Genomic DNA, 19,699 nt, shown 5'->3' on the forward strand with positions numbered 1-19,699 from the left:
ATGTTTTGGTTTTTGTCAATGATCATAAATTTTAAAAATTTAATTATTTAATGTAAAAAGAAAAGGAAAATACATTCGATTTGATATTCAACTTTTTATCTTCTTTTCAGAAGAGCTTTCGGAAAGAGAGGTAACTTGTATATTCTATCTATAGACCGGTAAACGTGCCTATTTGTTAAGCCTCATCATCGTTGGTAAGTTCACAGATGTCTTGTTATGTACGTGCCTTTTCATAGCATCTTTTATTTTTTTAGCCAGTCTTTATGTCAGTGTTTGACCAGGGGGTAAAATGACAAACTGATAATTGTTAATCAGCTGATCCATCATTGACACATCTAGTGGCTTATTATTCGTGGGCATTCATGTATTATTCGGGTTACTGCATAGCTAGCCTGAGTGTAATGTGCAATGCCATATATGATTTTGGCAGGGTGTTTGTGGTAACCTTGATCCCTCCCTTCCGACCCCCCCCCCCCCCCCCCGAGTCAATGGCAACCTTTATAATAAAGCCTTTCTAGGACCAGAAAGCTAAGCCATCAAAAGCTCCTATGTTGATTCTTGCAGTTTGTAAGAGCAGGATCACATTTAACTTCCAGCCTCCAGGCGCAGATCATCAGATTAAATTTGACACTTTGAATCTGAGCCCTTTTCACATGTATTTTACATTTGTATTTTGTTTATCACCACATAATCACTTAAATTGAGTTCATGTTAGTGATCATTTAATTTCTTTAGGGAATAGCAAGAATTCTATCAATTTTAAACAAGTCCATTATAATCATAAAAACATTAGAATTAGACCAGCTACAATTAATTTCATTATACTTTCATGCAGTTAAGTTTTCTTTTTAAAATTAAGACATTCAGTATAATAAAATAAATAGTGCCTTTTTAGGAGGTCAAAAGTTGAATTGATACCCCTCGAAAACTATTGTCAACCTCCGCTTCGCGTCGGATTTACCTAGAAGTAAATGCATGATATGAATATAAAATGTTTGTTACCATAATTGTAACTTGATCCAAAGGGTCGGATTGGGAACATCTCATTAAAATGTCAGGTGTGGATCATTAGATTAATTGAGATGGCGCAAGCATCAAGTTTGATTGGATGAACTAATCCATGCCCAGCAACAAGATGTAAACTAGCTCTTTGGATCATGTTCATGGTTCTAAAACACCCTTAAAACACAAAAGTTATTTATTGCATGTGTATCACATCAGCAGATTTAAAGAGGGGTGTTATGCATTCAGAAGTCCATATTGAGGTGATCTGGAAAATCAGATCACTTTGTAAGTTACCAGTATTAAGAAAGGAAATGTGTTTGGTATATGTTGTGTACTGGTAAAGATGCCAAGATATAATTTGGCATCTTTTGGTAAATTTATTACTTACTAACTTACATACTTGATAAAAATATATTACAGTAAATGGACATCCCATTATCTGAATACCTGAACACAGCACTGCAGGTGGCTGTAAAAGCAGGAGAGGTAAGTAAAGAGATACTCTGACATAGGTAAATAAAAATATAAATCCTCTGTCATAGGTAAATAGACACATCCTCTGTCATAGGTAAATAGACACATCCTCTGTCTAAGGTAAATAGACACATCCTCTGTCATAGGTAAATATAGAAATACATCCTCTGTCTAAGGTAAATAGACACATCCTCTGTCATTGGTAAATAAAGACATACATCCTCTGTCTAAGGTAAGTAAAGAGATACTCTGACATAGGTAAATAAAAATATAAATCCTCTGTCATAGGTAAATAGACACATCCTCTGTCATTGGTAAATAAAGAAATACATCCTCTGTCTAAGGTAAGTAAAGAGATACACACTCTGACATAGGTAAATATAGAGATACACCCTCTGTCATAGGTAAGTAAAGAGATACTCTGACATAGGTAAATAAAAATATAAATCCTCTGTCATTGGTAAATAGACACATCCTCTGTCTAAGGTAAGTAAAGAGATACTCTGACATAGGTAAATAAAAATATAAATCCTCTGTCATAGGTAAATAGACACATCCTCTGTCATTAGTAAATAAAGAAATACATCCTCTGTCTAAGGTAAGTTAAGAGATACACACTCTGTCATAGGTAAGTAAAGAGATACACCCTCTGTCATAGGTAAGTAAAGACATACATCCTCTGTCATAGGTAAGTAAAGATATACACCCTCTGTCATAGGTAAGTAAAGATATACACCCTCTGTCATAGGTAAGTAAACAGATACACCCTCTGTCATAGGTAAGTAAACAGATACACCCTCTGTCATAGGTAAGTAAAGAGATACAACCAATTACATAGGTAAGTAAAGAGATACACCCTCTGTCTAAGGTAAACAGATACACCCTCTGTCATAGGTAAGTAAAGAGATACACCCTCTGTCATAGGTAAGTAAAGAGATACACCCTCTGTCATAGGTAAGTAAAGAGATACACCCTCTGTCATAGGTATGTAAAGAGATACACCCTCTGTCATAGGTAAGTAAAGAGATACACCCTCTGTCATTGGTAATTAAAGAAATACATCCTCTGTCTAAGGTAAGTAAAGAGATACACCCTCTGTCATAGGTAAGTAAAGAGATACACCCTCTGTCATAGGTAAGTAAAGACATACATCCTCTGTCATAGGTAAGTAAAGATATACACCCTCTGTCATAGGTAAGTAAAGATATACACCCTCTGTCATAGGTAAGTAAACAGATACACCCTCTGTCATAGGTAAGTAAACAGATACACCCTCTGTCATAGGTAAGTAAAGAGATACAACCAATTACATAGGTAAGTAAAGAGATACACCCTCTGTCTAAGGTAAACAGATACACCCTCTGTCATAGGTAAGTAAAGAGATACACCCTCTGTCATAGGTAAGTAAAGAGATACACCCTCTGTCATAGGTAAGTAAAGAGATACACCCTCTGTCATAGGTATGTAAAGAGATACACACTCTGTCATAGGTAAGTAAAGAGATACACCCTCTGTCATAGGTAAGTAAAGACATACATCCTCTGTCATAGGTAAGTAAAGATATACACCCTCTGTCATAGGTAAGTAAAGATATACACCCTCTGTCATAGGTAAGTAAACAGATACACCCTCTGTCATAGGTAAGTAAACAGATACACCCTCTGTCATAGGTAAGTAAAGAGATACAACCAATTACATAGGTAAGTAAAGAGATACACCCTCTGTCTAAGGTAAACAGATACACCCTCTGTCATAGGTAAGTAAAGAGATACACCCTCTGTCATAGGTAAGTAAAGAGATACACCCTCTGTCATAGGTAAGTAAAGAGATACACCCTCTGTCATAGGTATGTAAAGAGATACACCCTCTGTCATAGGTAAGTAAAGAGATACACCCTCTGTCATTGGTAATTAAAGAAATACATCCTCTGTCTAAGGTAAGTAAAGAGATACACCCTCTGTCATAGGTAAGTAAAGAGATACACCCTCTGTCATTGGTAAGTAAAGAGATACACCCTCTGTCATTGGTAAATAAAGAAATACATCCTCTGTCTAAGGTAAATAAAGAGATACACCCTCTGTCATAGGTAAGTAAAGAGATACACCCTCTGTCATTGGTAAGTAAAGAGATACACCCTCTGTCATAGGTAAGTAAAGATATACACCCTCTGTCATAGGTAAGTAAAGAGATACACCCTCTGTCATAGGTAAGTAACGATATACTGTAACATCTTCTGTCATAGGTGCAAAACACTCATTCTGTGTAGAGACAGTAAAGAGACATTTATATTAGGTACCCCTGAGTCAGATATTAGTAAAGAGATATTTATTTTGGTCACTTCCTGTGTCACAGATATGTTAAGAGATATTAATGTCAACACACTACTCTGTCAAATAAGTATAGAGACATTTATGTCAAGACCCTCCATGTGTCAGATAAGTAAAGAGACATTTATGTCAAGACCCTCCATGTGTCAGATAAGTGTCAGACATTTATGTCAAGACCTTTTATTGTGTCAGAGATAAGTAAAGAAATTATGTCAAAACACTCCCTGTGTCAGAATAAAATAAGGAGACAGTTTTGCCGACACTCTCTCTGTGTGAGAAATTATGTCAGAGATAAGTAAATAAATACAATGTCAACACACTCCCTGTGATAGAGATAGGTAAAGAGATACTATGTCAACAGATTCCCTGTGTCAGAGATAATTAAGAGATATTAATTCAAAACACTCCTTGTGTCAGAGATAAGTAATTTTTACTCCCAGTGTGGGAGGTATTGAAACAGAACATAAAGGTGATTATTATATCTCCAAAGTTCTTGCTGGCACACTTGTTCTCATCATCCTTTGTCTACAAGAGTGAATAGTAATATTTTTTATCAATAGGTTGTTAAGGATGCATTTTATAAAGAGAAAGACCAGAAAACTAAGGAGTCCTACGCTGATATCGTCACAGAAACTGACCAGGCTGTTGAGAAGTTAATCATATCCTTACTGCAAGAAAAGTACCCAACTCATCGGTAAGTGTATTGATACATTTCAATCTCAGCAATATGCTCAATCCATCGGTAACTGTATACACATGTATCAATATCTCAGGCCTTTCTAGTAGAGCTCAGAAAATGTACGATATATATCCATCTCAACAACAAGTGCACAATTATGCTGAGTTAAGCCATCACTTGTTGTGTGTGACTATGTAGACATTGATGCATCTTCCACTACACCTAGTTTCCAATAAGCCTGTCACTGTTTGTAGTACTGAGTCGTTGTTTTTACCAGGTTTATTGGTGAGGAATCAACAGCAGAAGGGAAGAAAGTTGAATGGACAGACGCCCCTACATGGATTATTGATCCAATCGATGGAACAGCCAACTTTGTCCACAGCATTCCTCAGACGTGTGTCTGTATCGGCCTCTCCATTAACAAACAGGTTAAATAAGTGCAAACTTAAATGATTGTATTTATCTGGCTTCAAAAAGTTGAATCCACACTTTTCAAAAGTTATGTCCCCTGGCCAGCATCTTTGGTGAAAAAAAAGATTCTCACTGTAGCCTTTGTAATTAAATGGTTTTTAGCCGGTTTTACCCTGGCTGTAGGCAGGCAAATCACCAATGTCACTTTAAATAGCACAACTTCAAAAGTAAACAAAAAGCCAAACAGTGTCAAAGTTAAAGCTTCCGCAAGACTATGCATTTTGGACACATACAATGTGCATGAATTTCCATGAACTACTTTGCTGCGCGTTGAAGAAATGGGGATTGAATATATAACGCTTGTTGCAAAATTTAAGGCAGCAAATGTTGAACTTTTTTCTACTAGACAAACATATTTTTGTTTATAGCCGCTTACAAACTTTGGTCGCTCTCTGATGCTTTGCCGACATTAAAAGCATGAGAGAGAGAGAGAGAGAAAGAGAGAGAGAGAAAGAGAGAGAGAGAGAGAGAGAGAGAGAGAGAGAGAGAGAGAGAGAGAGATTTTCAGCCTTTACTACACAATATGCATAAAAACACACCAAAAGAGCCTGGCTTTCAGTACTTCAGTACTTTGATTAACTTTGTCTTGTGATATTATTTATGTGTTGTTCATCTACATGTGACAGTGTAGATTGTTGTGGGTGTTATATTTACAGATTGTTGTGGGTGTTGTTCATCTACATGTAACAGTGTAGATTGTTTTGGGTGTTATATTTACAGATTATTGTGGGTGTTGTTCATCTACATGTGACAGTGTAGATTGTTGTGGGTGTTATATTTACAGATTGTTGTGGGTGTTGTTCATCTACATGTGACAGTGTAGATTGTTGTGGATGTTATATTTACAGATTGTTGTGGGTGTTGCAGAACCACCCTCCGCCGGATTAGACTGTACTTTACTGTTTACTGATTGTTGTAGGTGTTTTACAGATTGTTGTGTTTGTTATTTTACAGATTGTTGTGTTTGTTATTTTACAGATTGTTGTGTTTGTTATTTTACAGATTGTTGTGTTTGTTATTTTACAGATTGTTGTGTTTGTTATTTTACAGATTGTTGTTGGTGTTGTTCATCTACCCATTACAGGACAGACTTACTCAGCCAGCAAAGGGAGCGGTGCTTATTGTAATGACCAAAAAATAACAGTGTCCAAGGTAAAAGGTTAGTTATTTACATTCTGATACTATCTCTACCATAAACAGAAACAATAGTATGTAAACTTTATTTAATGATATAATCATTACAACAAAATCATATTACTGAGTTAATTCAATGATGTTGCACTATTACGTTTGTTTTGTTTTGTTAAGAGTTGAAGAAATCAGTGGTTATCACAGAAGCTGGGAACTCAAGAGATCCGCAAATATTGGCCACCAAAATGTCCAATGTTCATCGAGTGGTGGAGGCATCCCATGGGTAAGCTGTCTGTAGGATTAAACAACTGGCATGTGGGAGGTCGGGACATTTCTCAGGTTGTCCTAGTTTTACAAAAAGATGCTTTAACTAAAAACATGGGATGCTGAGGCTATTGGATTATTAGCTGAATAAAATATTATAATTGGATTTCAATTTTTAGAGGGCAAAGGCAATAAAAATAATTAAAGTTCAAGTTTTCACTGAAGTAGGTTAATGATATGTAAATGGAATGTACAACTTGGTATCAGTGAAATGGCCTTGTGTCTGATTCTTCCTTTCTAATACAGTAAAACTCGGTTATAGGGAAGTCCCAGGGACCAGTGGAATTACTTTGTTATATCCGTAATTTGTTATATCCGTATAACAAATTCGTAAAAAATATCTAAATTATATCTATATAATAAATACCGGTAGTAATAAATATAATAATATCTTTATATATATCTATATACATGTTTTCTTTCACCAGACTGTATCTTTTGATCTTTTGATGATCACTTAAAATGATATGAGCTTGTGTTGACTGAATGATTTCTGTGGTAGATATGAGCTTGTGTTGACTGAATGATTTCTGTGGTAGATATGGGCTTGTGTTGACTAAATGATTTCTGTGGTAGATATGGGCTTGTGTTGACTGAATGATTTCTGTGGTAGATATGGGCTTATGTTGACTGAATGATTTCTGTGGTAGATATGAGCTTGTGTTGATCGACTGATTTCTGTGGTAGATATGAGCTTGTGTTGACTAAATGATTTCTGTAGAAGATATGGGCTTGTGTTGACTGAATGATTTCTGTAGAAGATGTATGATTGAATTATGTCTGTGGCAGATAGAAGCTTGTGCTGAGTGAACAATATTTAATGTACATGTCACAGGCACCTGATGTAATATATTTTGTTCTAATAAAAATATATGACCCCTAATATTAGGCAAAGGGTTTTTTCTTTAATCATGAGATATTAATAAAATGTCAGATGCCTGTGGTTCATGTATGTGGTAGATATAAGATTGTTTTGACTGGCTTCAGGGTCAGGATGATTGGGTCAGCGGCAGTGAATCTCTGCATGGTGGCGTCTGGAAGCGGGGAAGCCTACTATGAGTATGGGATTCACATCTGGGACTTTGCTGCAGCAGGGATTATATTCACAGAAGCTGGGGGACTGCTTCTGGACCCAGCAGGTAGTTTGTTAATGTCATACCCAACAGGTAGTTTGTTATTATACCTAACAAATAGTTCACTTTCTGTCTCTGATTCATTCATGCATGCCAGGTAGACATATTTATGTTTTACTCACTTTATGATTGTACAGGTTTTGTTCTGACAATGTGAGATGCATCTGTTCCAATGCTGTGTTACCTAACATATATCCTTAAGATGAGCTTTATAACACTGAGATTTTGTTTTTTTTCAGGGGGAGAAGTAGATTTCTTAAGCAGACGAGTCATGGGTGCCTGCAATCAAGAGATTGCTGACCAGTTATCTCCTCTTCTTAACCACATTGAATTTGAGCGAGATTGAAATACACAAAACCTCAATTATAGATCTCTACATGTTGAACATGTCTATGTATTTATTTCAGGTGGTCATTACTATAGGATTTTTTCAGGCCATGTTTTTATTGTGTCATTTATATATTTATGTATCACAGATTGTAATAAAATTCAATCTATGATTCAATTTCAATATATTTTGATTTCTTTAAGTTCGTGGATATATTACATGTACCGTAATCTGCTATATACTGCCATATATAAATGTATGGTACTACTATTTTCTCTCGCCTCTCGGAAGCAGCATAGTTTATCAGTCATAACTGGCAAAGTTAAAATCATGTATTAAACAAATTACAGATTTTATGAAACTTGATTTTTCTATGTGTTTTATTGGAGAGAAATTGTTATGGTGTTACAACTTCTAATTATCAATAAATAAATCATACAAGTTGAAAAACACAATTGTCTGAGTGTCACACAGGCGTAAAGCTTACCAGTGCAAAGAAGTATGAATCGTTGAGAAATCAGTTCTATTAGGTGCATGTAATGGACAGAGGTGTAAATCAAGTCCATTCAATAAACAGACAGCCAGGACTTATGATTGACAATGATGTAATACTGATGCCTACATAACAACACACTATACAATAAATGCTTGGTTCCAATAAAACGGTTCGAAGGCAATATATGATAATACAACACAAGAGTCTTAGCACATTGATACATGTATATAATGTAAGCATGGTTCACTCATTCAATTAGTGCTACTGCATTGACCAAGAAGTATCACATTGCACAGTCCCCTGGTATGGAAGATTCCTTCTGATTGGCTCAGTGTTTTTGTGTCCGGCTCAGCGATTGGCTTTCAGCATGCTGTTCTCTTCAGTGAGGGCCAGCAGACGTTTCCCCAGCTGAACGTTGTGCTGTTTCAGGTACCGGATCATGTCCGCCTGTCTCTCCAGAACTTGGTCTGAGTAACTATCATCCCTTCACAGAGAATAATAATGGATATTAAGCATTGAACTACTTTTTTGAAAGATGGGTGTTTACAAACAAATTGAGTAACGTGTTAAGAAAATTAGTTGACAAAAACTATTGCAGTTTATATAAATTATTATTCATTGCTAATAATTCTATTTTTTAACATCCTGCCTTGTATGTAAATTAATGGAGGAGCCATTTCAACTGCAAAAACCATCAATTAAAACAATTAAATGCAAGCTGAATTTTCAATTTTCTCTTCTAACACAGCATGAAACAAATATGATATCAAGATAAAAAATTATTTAAACCTTTTGACTTTACCATCTTTGTTACGGTTTATAACTCTGTGGGTTTTTCAACACATGTAACAAGCAAAAAAATGTACGAAACCTATCTCTCAGGACACATCAATAAGGTACATACTTGAAGAAACCTATTTCTGAAGACCCATTAATTAAGAATGCTTGAAATCTATTTCTTAGGACACATTAATTAAGTACATACTTGAAACCTATCTCTTGAGGACACATTAGTTCATACTTGAAACCCATCTATTAGGACACATTAATTGGGTACATACTTGAAACCCATCTCTTAGGACACATTAATTAGGTACATACTTGAAACCCATCTCTTGACGACACATTAGTTCATACTTGAAACCCATCTATTAAGACACATTAATTAGGTAATACTTGAAACCTATCTCTTAGGACACATTAATTAGGTAAGTACCTGAAACCTATCTCTGAGAACACATTAATTAAGTATTTACTTGAGACATATCTCTTAGGACACATTAATTAGGTACATACTTGAAACCTATCTCTGAGGACATATTAATTAGGTTCATACTTGAAACCTATCTCTTAGGACACATTAATTAGGTATATACTTGAAACCCATCTCTGAGGACACATTTATAAGGTACATACTTGAAACCCATCTCTTAGGACAGATTAATTAGGTAAATACTTGAAACCTATCTCTTAGGACACATTAATTAGGTACATACTTGGAACCCATCTCTGAGGACACATTAATTAGGTACATATATATTTGAAACCTATCTATTAGGACACATTAATTAGGTACATATAATATATACTTGAAACCTATCTATTAGGACACATTAGTTAGGTACATACTTGAAACCTATCTATTAGGACACATTAGTTAGGTACATACTTGAAACCTATCTCTGAGGACACATTAATTAGGTACATACTTGAAACCTATCTCTGAGGTCACATTAATTAGGTACATATATACTTGAAACCTATCTATTAGGACACATTGGTTAGGTACATACTTGAAACCTATCTCTGAGGACACATTTATTAGGTACATACTTGAAACCCATCTCTTAGGACAGATTAATTAGGTAAATACTTGAAACCTATCTCTTAGGACACATTAAATAGGTACATACTTGAAACCCATCTCTGAGGACACATTTATTAGGTACATACTTGAAACCCATCTCTTAGGACAGATTAATTAGGTAAATACTTGAAACCTATCTCTTAGGACACATTAATTAGGTACATACTTGAAACCAATGTCTGAGGACACATTAATTAGGTACATATATATTTGAAACCTATCTATTAGGACACATTAATTAGGTACATATATACTTGAAACCTATCTATTAGGACACATTAGTTAGGTACATACTTGAAACCTATCTCTGAGGACACATTAATTAGGTACATACTTGAAACCTATCTCTGAGGACACATTAGTTAGGTACATACTTGAAACCTATCTCTGAGGACACATTAATTAGGTACATATATACTTGAAACCTATCTCTGAGGACACATTAATTAGGTACATATATACTTGAAACCTATCTATTAGGACACATTGGTTAGGTACATACTTGAAACCTATCTCTGAGGAAACATTAATTAGATACATTCTTGAAACCAATCTCTTAGGACACATTAGTTAGGTACATACTTGAAACCCATCTCTGAGGACACATTTATATGGTACATACTTGAAACCCATCTCTGAGGACACATTAATTAGGTACATATATACTTGAAACCTATCTATTAGGACACATTAGTTAGGTACATACTTGAAACCTATCTCTGAGGACACATTAGGTTCATACTTGAAACCTATCTCTGGGGACACATTAATTAGGTACATATATACTTGAAACCTATCTCTGAGGACACATTAATTAGGTACATATATACTTGAAACCTATCTATTAGGACACATTGGTTAGGTACATACTTGAAACCTATCTCTGAGGACACATTAATTAGGTACATACTTGAAACCCATCTCTTGACGACACATTAGTTCATACTTGAAACCCATCTATTAAGACACATTAATTATGTAATACTTGAAACCTATCTCTTAGGACACATTAATTAGGTAAGTACCTGAAACCTATCTCTGAGAACACATTAATTAAGTATTTACTTGACACATATCTCTTAGGACACATTAATTAGGTACATACTTGAAACCTATCTTTGAGGACACATTAATTAGGTACATACTTGAAACCCATCTCTGAGGACACATTTATATGGTACATACTTGAAACCCATCTCTTAGGACAGATTAATTAGGTAAATCCTTGAAACCTATCTCTTAGGACACATTAATTAGGTACATACTTGAAACCCGTCTCTGAGGACACATTAATTAGGTACATATATATTTGAAACCTATCTATTAGGACACATTAATTAGGTACATATGATATATACTTGAAACCTATCTATTAGGACACATTAGTTAGGTACATACTTGAAACCTATCTCTGAGGACACATTTATTTGGTACATACTTGAAACCCATCTCTGAGGACACATTAATTAGGTTCATACTTGAAACCTATCTCTGAGGACACATTAATTAGGTACATATATACTTGAAACCTATCTATTAGGACACATTAGTTAGGTACATACTTGAAACCTATCTCTGAGGACACATTTATTTGGTACATACTTGAAACCCATCTCTGAGGACACATTAATTAGGTTCATACTTGAAACCTATCTCTGAGGACACATTAATTAGGTACATATATACTTGAAACCTATCTATTAGGACACATTAGTTAGGTACATACTTGAAACCTATCTCTGAGGACACATTAATTAGGTACATACTTGAAACCTATCTCTGAGGTCACATTAATTAGGTACATATATACTTGAAACCTATCTATTAGGACACATTGGTTAGGTACATACTTGAAACCTATCTCTGAGGACACATTTATTAGGTACATACTTGAAACCCATCTCTTAGGACAGATTAATTAGGTAAATACTTGAAACCTATCTCTTAGGACACATTAATTAGGTACATACTTGAAACCCATCTCTGAGGACACATTAATTAGGTACATATATATTTGAAACCTATCTATTAGGACACATTAATTAGGTACATATAATATATACTTGAAACCTATCTATTAGGACACATTAGTTAGGTACATACTTGAAACCTATCTCTGAGGACACATTTATTTGGTACATACTTGAAACCCATCTCTGAGGACACATTAATTAGGTTCATATTTGAAACCTTTCTCTGAGGACACATTAATAAGGTACATATATACTTGAAACCTATCTATTAGGACACATTAGTTAGGTACATACTTGAAACCTATCTCTGAGGACACATTAATTAGGTTCATACTTGAAACCTATCTCTGAGGACACATTAATTAGGTACATATATACTTGAAACCTATCTCTGAGGACACATTAATTAGGTACATATATACATGAAACCTATCTATTAGGACACATTGGTTAGGTACATACTTGAAACCTATCTCTGAGGACACATTAATTAGGTACATACTTGAAACCCATCTCTTAGGACACATTAGTACATACTTGAAACCCATCTCTTAGGACACATTAATTAGGTACATACTTGAAACCTATTTCTGAGGACACACTAGTCTGCATAAAACTGTTCATTAGGTCCTCCCTTGCCACATCTGGTCCAACCTGACTGTTATTGAAGTTTACGGACATCACTGAAATCAACATCAACCAATTTTAATGACTTTATGAAAAGTAGTTACTAGTATCTGAGTAATTTTAAAGAGTGTGTAGAATACCTACCTAAGTACCATATCAGAAACAACAGTATGGCTGCCATCTCCATGGAAATTCCGACCTGAAGGACAAGTCCAAGGTCCTTCTCGTGGATGACATTATCATAGTGAAGAGTCAGGACAATCACTAGCAACACATTGGCTGGAAGCACAATAAACAATGCATAACTATTTTTGCAAACAAGACTCACTAGTTTTAAGCAAGACAAAAATAAAAGATTATCCTGTAATTGAGAGAAGTCATGAATGGCTGTACTACTGAACCTCCTGAGCTGACCAGCAGGGGCACTCGTCTTATGTAGCGTGTTCTCCTGTAAAACTCTAGGTACCCCAGCTTCCTGTTCTTGTTGTGTTGTATCCGATAGAAGAAGTCAAACATGAGCATCACTACCCACAGTCCTCCATGCATGTAACACAGGACAGAGAAGTTGGAGCAGACAGAAGCCTTACAAACTCCTCCCAACGGAATCACGAAGACACAGATCTCTACTACAATCTGATATAAAAGAATATTAGTACATAATGACATAAAAATTTAGATGCCAATAAGAAATATTGCTAATCTGAACAACAATGTCTAGCTGTAACTTACTTAATGGGTAAGACTAAAATCCATCTTATTGACATATAACTGGTTATTGTCAGTTCTACTAACTATAAATATAATACATAATGTACACAACTTTATTATTTATTAAATTTTATGTAAATATGACTTGTGTTCATCATATTTCTGTTTCCAAGTTATATACCGTCAAGTCATACCCAAATTGATTCGGACCCAATTGCTAACAGACCCGTAATTATAACTTGCCCATTCAAACCCCAAACATTGTGGTACATCTATAATCAAACTTTATTGTTTTGTATGAACATTAACAGTTATACTTCAGGAATACACGTACTTTCACTGGTATCTATGTTGCAGTTCAATGTTAATTTTAAAAAATCACCAAAATGTGATGGAAACCACAACTGGGACACTCGGACTAGACCTAATACTCGTTGATTTTTGATATGATTATTCATTAGTTAAAAAAATCATTCTTAAATAATGATTGTAAAAAGTAGTTTTAGGAGAATAAATATATTTTCACCTGAAGAGATTTGCAATTTTAAGTTTCTTGTAGGTTTTCAGACTTATTTTAGTTATATAGTAAAACATTCATGGAAATTACTTGAAATGGCACAGTCACCAGTGGGATTCCACAGGGCTCCATCCTAGGTCTAATTCTGTTTGTCAAATTTATCATAATTTACTTGAATGCATCCTATCAGAAGTGTTATGTTTCACCAATGACACCAAACTGTTTAGTGACATTAGGACTGAAGATAACGTTGAAACTTTACAACATGACTTGAACAACCACTTTGACTGGAATGTTGAATAGATGTTACGATTCCACCCAGACAAACGTAAGGACAAGAGAGTGACAGCTATAAGTACACCATGGAACAACAACAATTCTAGAAAAAGACAACTACAGATACACCATGAAGAAGTATGATGGAACTACAACAATTCTAGAAGTAGTGGAATCGGAAAAGGATATTAGGGTCGACATCAATAGTCACTTATTGTTTGACAAGCATGTACAAGCACAGATTAAGATGGCATATCAAATAGTTGGCATTATCCATTGGACATTCTGCTCACTAGATTATAAATCATTCTGTTTATTAATCAAGGCATTGGTGTGACAGTGACCTCATCTAGATTATGCTAACAGTGTATGGAACCCTTATAAATGTAAAGACATTGATACTATTGAGAACATACAAAAAAGAGATAGGTAAATGCTACAACACCTGTCAGAGAAAAGTTATCAGGAAAGACTGGAAATACTGAAATTACCAACACTTAAATTAAGACGCTTGCATGGAGATATGATGGATTAGAATCATATAAAATATTAGCTGAAATCTATGATGAAAGAACAACAGAAAGAATGTTTACCTTGAATAAACATACCAGGGGACATAGTATGAAAGTTGTAAAACAGAGATGTAAACTAGATGTTCGAAAATACATGTACTTCTTCACATAGAGGAGCAGCAGCTCTCCTGCGTTCATAATGAACGTAGGTAAATGAAGCGCTAGGTGAATAATTAAGTGTGCCCAGACTTACCAATCTGATGGAAAATGATGAAATAGTCATATTTATTTTTAGAAGTCACTATATTTAAAAATAAACTTCAAACAGTCATGAAAATGATGAACTTCAGTCATTGCTAAAAATCGGTATCATGATGAAATGATGAAATTTAGTCTCGTCCCTGACTGGTCATAGGAATACAATTGTAATCCATGAAAGGATCATCCTTGCTAGCCAAGGGTTTCTGATTCGCACCGCTCCTCACTAACCCTTGGCATATTGTGCTATCAAAAGTTGGGATTTTTTTCGTCAAGTGATTTCCCAGCCTATTTATAAATCAGCCAAATGATGAAAGATGCCATACTTAAACGTCACTGGTGCAGTAATGGCAGGCTCCATAAACATTGATATTGACAAGTTGAAAGAATGTTTTAATGCCCAGTGTATTCAATAAATAGGAATAGTGTTAAATTTTACATATAATAGATCAAATTCATTCAAAGGTTGTAAGACTGCATGGAAGCGGTAAATCCTTCATGTATGAGTGCATGCCTCTCTTGATACAGATGTTATTGCACCATTGCAAGCAACATGTGTCATGAAGGCTAAAACAGAAAAAAAAACTAGAAAAAATAAGGGTTATGAGCTATGCGTGTTGGAGACACACATAAATAAACAGTACAAAAACATTGCGATATGTTTTGCATTTCTTTGATTGGTCGAACGGTTTCAGTATACCACAATCAAAATCCAGGAAAAAAATCCTGACTTTTCCCAACGATATGCCAAGGGTTCGTGAGAAGCGGTGCAGATCAAAAAACCCTTGGCTAGCGAAGATGTGAAAGGATATGCCACTTTTTTACTTGGAGAATCTACAGAATCAAAAACAGATTTATTACAGAATTTATCATGGGAAAATCTGTTATCATTTTCATGTTTCTCGCACAAATATTAACATTCCAAATGGGTTACTTTCATATCATCTGCAATGCAGAAATCTCTGTACACTTTTTTTCAGCCATTCCTTCAACCTGACAACTCACAAGATGAAAAGAGGTATATCTTTTTTTTTTAAATCTGAATGTCTTTGGCTTTTAAGAGTCTGTGACAGATGACAGTCCTATATTTTGTATATATTACTGCTCTCATCCTGATGTTAGCTCCATAAATACATCGATAATTTAGTTAATATTAAACATGCATCTGAAGTGTCTAATAATAAAGATCTTACAATAACTGTTATCTCCAGAGCTGCTGCCCAAATGGTGTGGATTTTCCTGTATGGTGGATCGTGAGTGGTGGATAGAGAGGGTGTTTCTGAGAGAAGTTCATCTCTGTCGCTGTCCTGGAGACTACTGTGGTCATGGAAAAAATAACCCTAAAAAAATACAAGCTGGATTAAAAATAATGGATGTTGGGGGAGATCAAGTACAGAAGATACGTGTAGATCTGTTATCCATTGAGCAGTTCTTTCCGGAACTTGTTACAGAGAAATACCGATTTGGCTTTGACATTTCATACTCAATTGAGTCATGGACTGTGCACCCACAAAAATGTATTAGTATTACATAAATCAGTGTTAATGTCTGCTGCTTGCTGAGCCTGCTCCTATTAGACAATTTGATTCCGTTATTGAAAACAGAGAGTTAATTGAAACACAAGTATCAATCGACAAATTGTTAGATATCTGCAGACATGCATTATAAATTTTTTTTAACAAAACAAGACATAAATACCCCAGTTTGTCGCGAATCCGAACCTAAGCTGACCATTGCTCAAATCGGAAATCAAATATCACGACCTAACAGACTAAATTTGAATGAGGAAATTGGATATCCGAATCACAATTTTACAAAATTTACAAAGAGAACTTAATTTTCAAGTATAAGCAAACTGAATCAAGAAGGAATTGATGCTATGATTCAATTAAATCTATTATCTAATAGCTAAACTTAACTACCACTAAATTTCACGGAAATATGATCGGGTTCGGAATGCTACTTTCACATTGATCAAACCATGCTACCCAATGTTGCTGACGGTATGTAGCTTTTGAGTTTTTACACCATTGTCGCATGTTTTATTGTGAATTTTAAAGTGGGTCAGATTATCGTTATCTTTGCTTACAGACACAATGATAAATTGGGTTGAAAAGGAGCTAGTAAATATATTATTTTTATCATGTTGCTCATATGAATACATGTTCATTATATAGTAAGTTCGTCAGGGTAATGATTGATTCGAACAGATTCAATGAGACATGCTTGACTAAAAGTAAAAAATATGGATGGTGAGGACCCTAAAGAAGAACTTCTTCAGCGTCACAAAGAAGAAAAGAAAGAGCTACAGAGTCAAATCACAAAACTGAAACACACCGTTTCAAAGGGGGATAAAAAGGGTAAGAAGGCGGTCCAGGAACAGATAAGCCAATTAGAGAAAGATCTGAAAGAAAGACATGACAAGGAACTTAGAGAAGTGGAGGAGGCCTCACTGACAGAACCAGAAAAGGTATACATTCTCACAAAAAGCTATATAACGGTAGAAGCATTGCACATGCATGCAACCATCTATAGTCGGTCCCAAGATAATTATGCAGCACATTTGGACGATTTTTAATAAAAATACATATACATTTGTCTGTGAAAGAAGTGCAATTGAAATAGCTGAAAGGGATAATTTCATTGACACATTATCATCTTTCACTCGGAAAAATTTACAGGAACATAAACAGATTCCTTTAATACGGAGATTTATAATGGGGAACATTTACATCATTTCTCCATGCGGAATACACTTGGATTACATCACGCAATTTTACAATGTTATCACCAGGGCTTGCTGCAATACAAAATCCCCGTAGACATCACATTTTTTAGCATTGTATTGAAAACTGATAAGCTAACAGGGGCGTTTCGACTGAGAAATCTTGGAAATTTTTCATACTTTTGAATGAACATCGTTTAAACCCTGAGGTATTTATAAATATAATGCAGTTAAGCAAAATGTAAATCCAGAATATCTTAGGACAGAGTATAGTTTTATTCATCAGTGACTATTTTATCTTTTGTACTTGGTCATGAAGCCCAGTATTTATTGCATGAACTTTAATGATTGGTGCTTATTGTAAATAATCTCAAACATATCCAAGCAACACCATTATCTTTGTTATTTTGTGACTCAAAGGCAAACTGAATGAAATGACAGTGGGTTAACAATGGATTTAATATACTACAGATTATACAAATCACCACTGTACAAAAAAGTACCATATTTACCAAAAAATCCATTGTTTGATCAGGTCTCTGACAAGGTCAAAGATTTAAATCTTGAAACTCTGGAGGGCCCTCAAGAATTATCACAGCAAACCCAGGAACAAAAGAGAGTATCAAAAGCACAGAAACGGCGAAATAAAAAGGAGGAGGCGGCTAGACAAAGACAGGAAGAAATCTCCAAGCAGGAAATTGAAAATGAGTCGGGGGCCAGAAATGTAGAGTTTCAGAAGTTAAAAGAAATGTTAAAGAATCAAGGCCTACAAATCTTTGAGATTCCTTCTGATGGAAACTGTTTGTATAATGCTGTAGCCCACCAAGTCAATCACAGGAAAACCATAACAGACTGTAAACAATTGAGAAAACAGGCTGCTGAGTACATGAGAGGTAAAGAATTTAGCGTACACAGTAAAGAATTGGTCAATTGTACTAAGTAAATTTAAAATCTTGAGCATCATTTTACACTATAGAGAATTTCTTTTTCTACCAATGAAAGGTTAAAAAAAAACTATATATACATGATTCAATTTCATCAAGGATGAATAGTAAAATCATGTTCAATGGTCACTATACTAATAAGCATGATCAAGTATACTCATGGAATGATTGACATGCGAGTTACTTTGTTATAGAAAATGCTGATGACTTCCTGCCCTTCCTGACGACAGAGAGTGGAGACCTGTTTACCCAGTCGGACTTTGACAAGTACTGCTGCGATTTGGAGAAAACAACAACTTGGGGAGGTCACTTGGAGATCAAAGCTTTGTCACATGTTCTAAATCAACCAATCATTGTGATGCAAAGCAATGGACCTGTGATTACTGTGGGCGAGGGTTGTCATGGTGACCCAGTGACAGTTGTCTATCACAGGCATGCTTTTGGTCTGGGGGAACATTACAACTCCGTAGAACTTTTACAAGAACAATCAGACATGTAATCTGCAGCTCTATCATACATAGACTTGCTTTTCGTCAGAGAGAACATAACAGTTAACTCCATAGAACATTTACAAGAACCATATGACTTAGAAGATGGAGCTTTTTATTTCATTTGTAGTACACCAGTGTAATTGTGTTTAATGACAAATACATGTAAGATATTTACGATCATAAATACAAGTTATGAATTTAGATATTCAGTACTTACCAGGTAAATGAAATCGACGCTGTTTCAACTGAAATTTACAGCCCTGGATAAAGTACATGTAATTGCATTCAGTGTGTTCATATCTACTGATATTAGCCAATGAACAGTCAGCTGACCATGAGTAGACCCCACCTTCATTGAATTGGAATTTATCAGTGAGTAGACTGTAGCCAACCTTTACTGCTGTTAACTGTTTATGAACAGAATTTTCACATT

At 35.1% G+C, this 19,699-nt stretch overlaps 3 protein-coding genes across 5 annotated transcripts; 2 read left to right on the plus strand and 1 right to left on the minus strand.

The window, feature by feature from the left end:
* The first annotated feature begins 105 nt into the window (after positions 1-105).
* LOC128188916 (inositol monophosphatase 1-like) lies at positions 106-8,055 on the plus strand. 2 transcript variants are annotated; one of them, XM_052860241.1, is made up of 8 exons: positions 106-130; positions 1,426-1,491; positions 4,367-4,500; positions 4,763-4,913; positions 6,007-6,115; positions 6,265-6,370; positions 7,399-7,550; positions 7,784-8,055. In XM_052860241.1, exons 2-8 carry the CDS (start codon positions 1,429-1,431, stop codon positions 7,888-7,890), a joined length of 822 nt encoding a protein of 273 aa, XP_052716201.1. In that variant the 5' UTR covers positions 106-130; positions 1,426-1,428; the 3' UTR covers positions 7,891-8,055. The 2 variants fall into 2 exon arrangements, with proteins under 2 accessions (XP_052716201.1, XP_052716200.1); XM_052860240.1 differs by having other exon boundaries at positions 111-194.
* A 179-nt stretch (positions 8,056-8,234) lies between these two features.
* LOC128188918 (transmembrane protein 192-like) lies at positions 8,235-16,976 on the minus strand. Its single transcript, XM_052860242.1, has 6 exons — positions 16,805-16,976; positions 16,300-16,446; positions 13,237-13,468; positions 12,980-13,114; positions 12,786-12,891; positions 8,235-8,852 (listed from the first exon to the last, which is right to left on the minus strand). Exons 1-6 carry the CDS (start codon positions 16,838-16,840, stop codon positions 8,717-8,719), a joined length of 792 nt encoding a protein of 263 aa, XP_052716202.1. The 5' UTR covers positions 16,841-16,976; the 3' UTR covers positions 8,235-8,716.
* LOC128188915 (deubiquitinase OTUD6B-like) lies at positions 16,977-19,467 on the plus strand. Of its 2 annotated transcripts, none has more exons than XM_052860238.1 (4): positions 16,977-17,109; positions 17,317-17,576; positions 18,367-18,724; positions 18,970-19,467. In XM_052860238.1, exons 2-4 carry the CDS (start codon positions 17,352-17,354, stop codon positions 19,272-19,274), a joined length of 888 nt encoding a protein of 295 aa, XP_052716198.1. In that variant the 5' UTR covers positions 16,977-17,109; positions 17,317-17,351; the 3' UTR covers positions 19,275-19,467. The 2 variants fall into 2 exon arrangements, with proteins under 2 accessions (XP_052716198.1, XP_052716199.1); XM_052860239.1 differs by having other exon boundaries at positions 17,039-17,109; positions 17,284-17,576.
* The last annotated feature ends 232 nt before the right edge of the window (positions 19,468-19,699 follow it).

Source organism: Crassostrea angulata, chromosome 6, assembly GCF_025612915.1.
Source record: "Crassostrea angulata isolate pt1a10 chromosome 6, ASM2561291v2, whole genome shotgun sequence".
In the NCBI taxonomy this organism is placed as follows: Eukaryota; Metazoa; Mollusca; class Bivalvia; order Ostreida; family Ostreidae; genus Magallana; species Magallana angulata.